Here is a 3,859-nt window from a genome sequence, read left to right as displayed (position 1 = left end):
TATTTATGTCATAAAATAACTCACTGGTTCAGACATCATGTTCTGATTGCTCAGGGCACCAAGTGAAAATTACAAGCCAGAATGATTATCTAGTGCCTGTTGAAAGGAATGATTCCCTAAACAGCAATCATAAAACACAGCTTTGTTGCTCTTGTTGTAAAATAAAAACTTGGGTTATATGTAAGTCTAAGTTAGCAGTGGATATGGCCTTTTCCTGAACTCTGCTCCAGAGATCAATGTTATATCTGAGCCAGAGACCGTTTGCATCACTGACGGTGAAGTTTAATTCACTCTTCTTGAATTGTCTTCATTGAACCCCACACCTCAGAGAGAACAGATCATCAACAGGTACCATTACAACATTTTACATTACATCCAATAATAATATTAATAGAATATTAATGGAGTCTGTTTTGTATGTTACTTTAGAGCAATGCTTAAAATCTTTACTGACACAAGCACCCCCAAAGCCCTGGGGGAAAATTTTCTCTGCAAGGATTTATAAAAACTTTCATTAGCTAAATATTAACTAACATTACCACAGTATAACATGCTAAACAGATAATTAGTGAAGCAGTTAGAAATTTGTCATTTATAAATAATACGAAAATTATTTTGAAATGCTTTACTTACAAATTTAGTGTAAGTTCACTTTTTAATATAGTTATAACATGTAAATAAAGAACAAATACCAGTGGTAACAAAGCGATAAATAGTAACGCTGGGATAATTTTTCGATGTTTTATACGACGTGCAGCCAGTTGGAGCGGCGTACTGTTGCTATGGTTACCTCATCAGAAGAATGTGGCTTGTTTGCTAGCGACTGTAACGTTCTAACTTTGGTTCAGTGGTTACTGAAAGTTTGAAAATGCTGTTGAAACGAATATTTACACATGATGAAGATATGATTTTATTATAATAACTATATTATTCAAAAAGCAAGAACATTATCTATAACTTTACCACTTTTATACTCCCCACCTCTTATACAGGTGAATTCTTCAACAATTAAACAACGCAACTGTATATAACTTTATGTTTTTTAAAGTCTTCAAGCATACTTGTATTATTATATAGCTGAATTCCTCAACAACTGAAGGTGTAGCTTTAAAAAAATAATGCACTGTATACAACTTACCTTTTTTAAACTCCTCGAGCATGGCATCCAGCTTTGTATCATTGAAGACAAAATTCAGAGGGTGGCTGTAGAACTTGGTGATGGTTTTCAACGGCGTGCAGTCATCTGGATCCACAAAGGCCAAGTCCTTGACAAACAGCAAGTCCACAATATGACATCTCTCGCCCTCACACACAGGTATTCGCGTGTAGCCGCTTTCCATGATCTCAGACATGGTGTTGAAGTCCAGGATGGCATCAGCGGCGATCATGAAGCAGTCTCGCAAAGGCGTCATGACATCCTCCACAGTTTTAGTCCTGAGCTCCAGAGCGCCCTGGATGATGTTGAGCTCCTCTTTCACCAGGTCATTATACGGATCTGTCACCCTGAGCATCTCCAGAAGCTTCTCCCTGTTGTACACAGTGCCGATCTCCTGCCCCAGCACGTGGTCCAGGAGTTTACTGACGGGATATGATGCAGGGAAAGTGAGGATCATAAAGAATTTAGTCAGGAGTATAGTGTTTGCGCCCACGGCGAGCCCATGCCTGGAACAGATTGCTTGTGGCACGATTTCCCCAAAAATCACGATCCCTATAGTGGACACCACTACAGCGATCAGCCCTGATCCTGCGATGTCATCGAGCAGGATAGTCAAAGTGGTATTGACCAAGACATTTCCCAATAGCAAAGAGCACAGAAGGTAGTTTCCTTGGCTTCGGACTGGCTCGATCTTCTTCGCGTAATTCTTCTCCTTCTCAGTCCCGCAGTTCTGGACAATCCGGAGCTCCATGGGATCCAGCGCCATCAGTCCCAGATTCAGCCCGCTGAACATGCCGGACAAACACAACAACATGGCAATAAAAATCACCTGCAGCCAGAAAGGCAGCAGGAACTTCTTCTCCTCCACCACGATCACTTTAGTGTCATGCCCCTCGTGATAGATCCAGGTGCTCTCGGACCACGCGTCCTGCGCGCCAGGTGTGGCGGTGGCAATGCACAGGTAATACACTTTGCTCTTCTCAGTTTTTCGCAGAGGTTTCACCTCTATTTCAATAATCCCAGATGTCTTTCTGGTTACCTCCACGTTGGGAAGGATGATGATATCGGAGGATCGGATGCCGCAGGGATGCGAGGCAGGTGCGTCTCCGGGGCTCTGGCTCTCCGCAGGTGCGCTGCCGATGCTGTGTTCCGTAAAGGCGAGTTTCTATCTCTTAACATTTCCTAACCCCCCCATTACAAAGAAGAAGAAAAAATAAATACACTGGCGCTGCGTGTTCAGCTCCTCCAGTTTCCACCCCAATTCCCTTTAAATCCCAATATCTCACTATATCCTTATTTACCCGTTAGATATACTTTCCCTTCTACCCACACTATATCAGCATCTTCTATGTGAACTGCTGTGAGTATAGATGCCTAATGACGGACGGTCGTTCTGACCAATCCGGTCGCGTATGCAAATTAAGACCACTGGCATCCAATGAAATCTCGCGGAATGTCGGAGGTGAGGCGGTGCTATCCATAGATGTACATATCTATGGTGCTATCGGGCTTAAACGCGGTAGTGGGTGTATCCAAAGACCAATCAAATTGAGCGGTACCTAAAAGGTGGGAGTGGTCACCGACGGCCAAAGGTATGTCACCATTGAAACTACTGGCCGATACATTGCATTAACGTATTGAAATTTCGGGGTTAATTCTGAAAATTGAGAAAAACAGTATGACGAATGTAGTGGGGTAAATGATACATAAGGAAGTGCATAATAAAATTACGACACACAGATTAAAAAGATTCGCTTTCTATTTGCTTGGAAACGCGTGTGCGTCTCTCTGCCAGATACACACACAAAACGACTTCATTCATGCGTTCGTTACGTCAATTTTCACAAGACGCCCAAAAAGTCTGTTCCTAATTCCTTCATAGAACCACTAAATTTAATAGTTTGTGATGTTTCAGAAAATCACAAAAAGAGGAAAATTTGTATACTAATATAGATTATGACTTATTATGATGATATTAAAATTATGATGCGTTTAAATTGCCCTTATTTTGTCACCTTTTGGATAGACTTTAAATTGTACAAGACAAAACGATTTTAATAAAACATAATATTTAGAACTATCTATATAATATACATAATGAGATAATAATAATTCATTCACAAAATAAAAAAAGTCTTGGACTTAGAAAAGACTAAACTGAACCCTAAAACAGTAAAAAGGTAAAGGCTTTTCACTCATGCACACACACACAGAGAGAGAGAGAGAGAGAGAGAGAGAGAGAGAGTTTAGTGTGCATCTTTTTTCCTCTTGTTCTAAATCATATTGGGAAAATTGTTTGTATTTCTATTAGCTCATATAAGAAGGCAGTAGGTGATCAATGTGAATGTATATAAAATAATATATAAACATATTATAGTCCTTGCATGATTGCATCTAGTCACTAAAGCCTATAAACCTGTAATCTTCCCGTACAATTTATTTGCTCGTGCTGGGGGTACTTCATGGAGAGGTTTGAGAACCACTGCTCTATGGAAATGTGTTTTACCTGTAGAGGGAGCCAAAACACTGACAATAATACATTGACTACTTTCCTCCTTTTTCAAAATCAATACCACTTGTACATAACTGACATAGTCAAATTGAGCAATATAAAATTGAAACAAGATGATTTTACAGATCTGAAAAGCAAAAGACCATTACAACCATTAGCTCTGTAAATATTTATAGTGTGCTTTATTATGC

At 39.9% G+C, this 3,859-nt stretch overlaps 1 protein-coding gene across 1 annotated transcript; it reads right to left on the bottom strand.

Annotated features, from left to right (window-relative positions):
* Window positions 1-282: 282 nt before the first annotated feature.
* Window positions 283-2,781, bottom strand: LOC107695716 (metal transporter CNNM2-like). Its single transcript, XM_016495772.1, has 3 exons — window positions 2,758-2,781; window positions 1,139-2,321; window positions 283-323 (listed from the first exon to the last, which is right to left on the bottom strand). The coding sequence occupies exons 1-3, from the start codon at window positions 2,779-2,781 to the stop codon at window positions 283-285; spliced, it is 1,248 nt and encodes a 415-aa protein (XP_016351258.1).
* Between the last annotated feature and the right edge of the window lie 1,078 nt (window positions 2,782-3,859).

The sequence above is a fragment of the Sinocyclocheilus anshuiensis genome, unplaced genomic scaffold, assembly GCF_001515605.1.
Source record: "Sinocyclocheilus anshuiensis isolate Anshui unplaced genomic scaffold, SAMN03320099.WGS_v1.1 scaffold193, whole genome shotgun sequence".
NCBI lineage: Eukaryota > Metazoa > Chordata > Actinopteri > Cypriniformes > Cyprinidae > Sinocyclocheilus > Sinocyclocheilus anshuiensis.
Note: the sequence above shows the minus strand (reverse complement) of the source record. Positions and strands in the feature narration are given on the sequence as shown.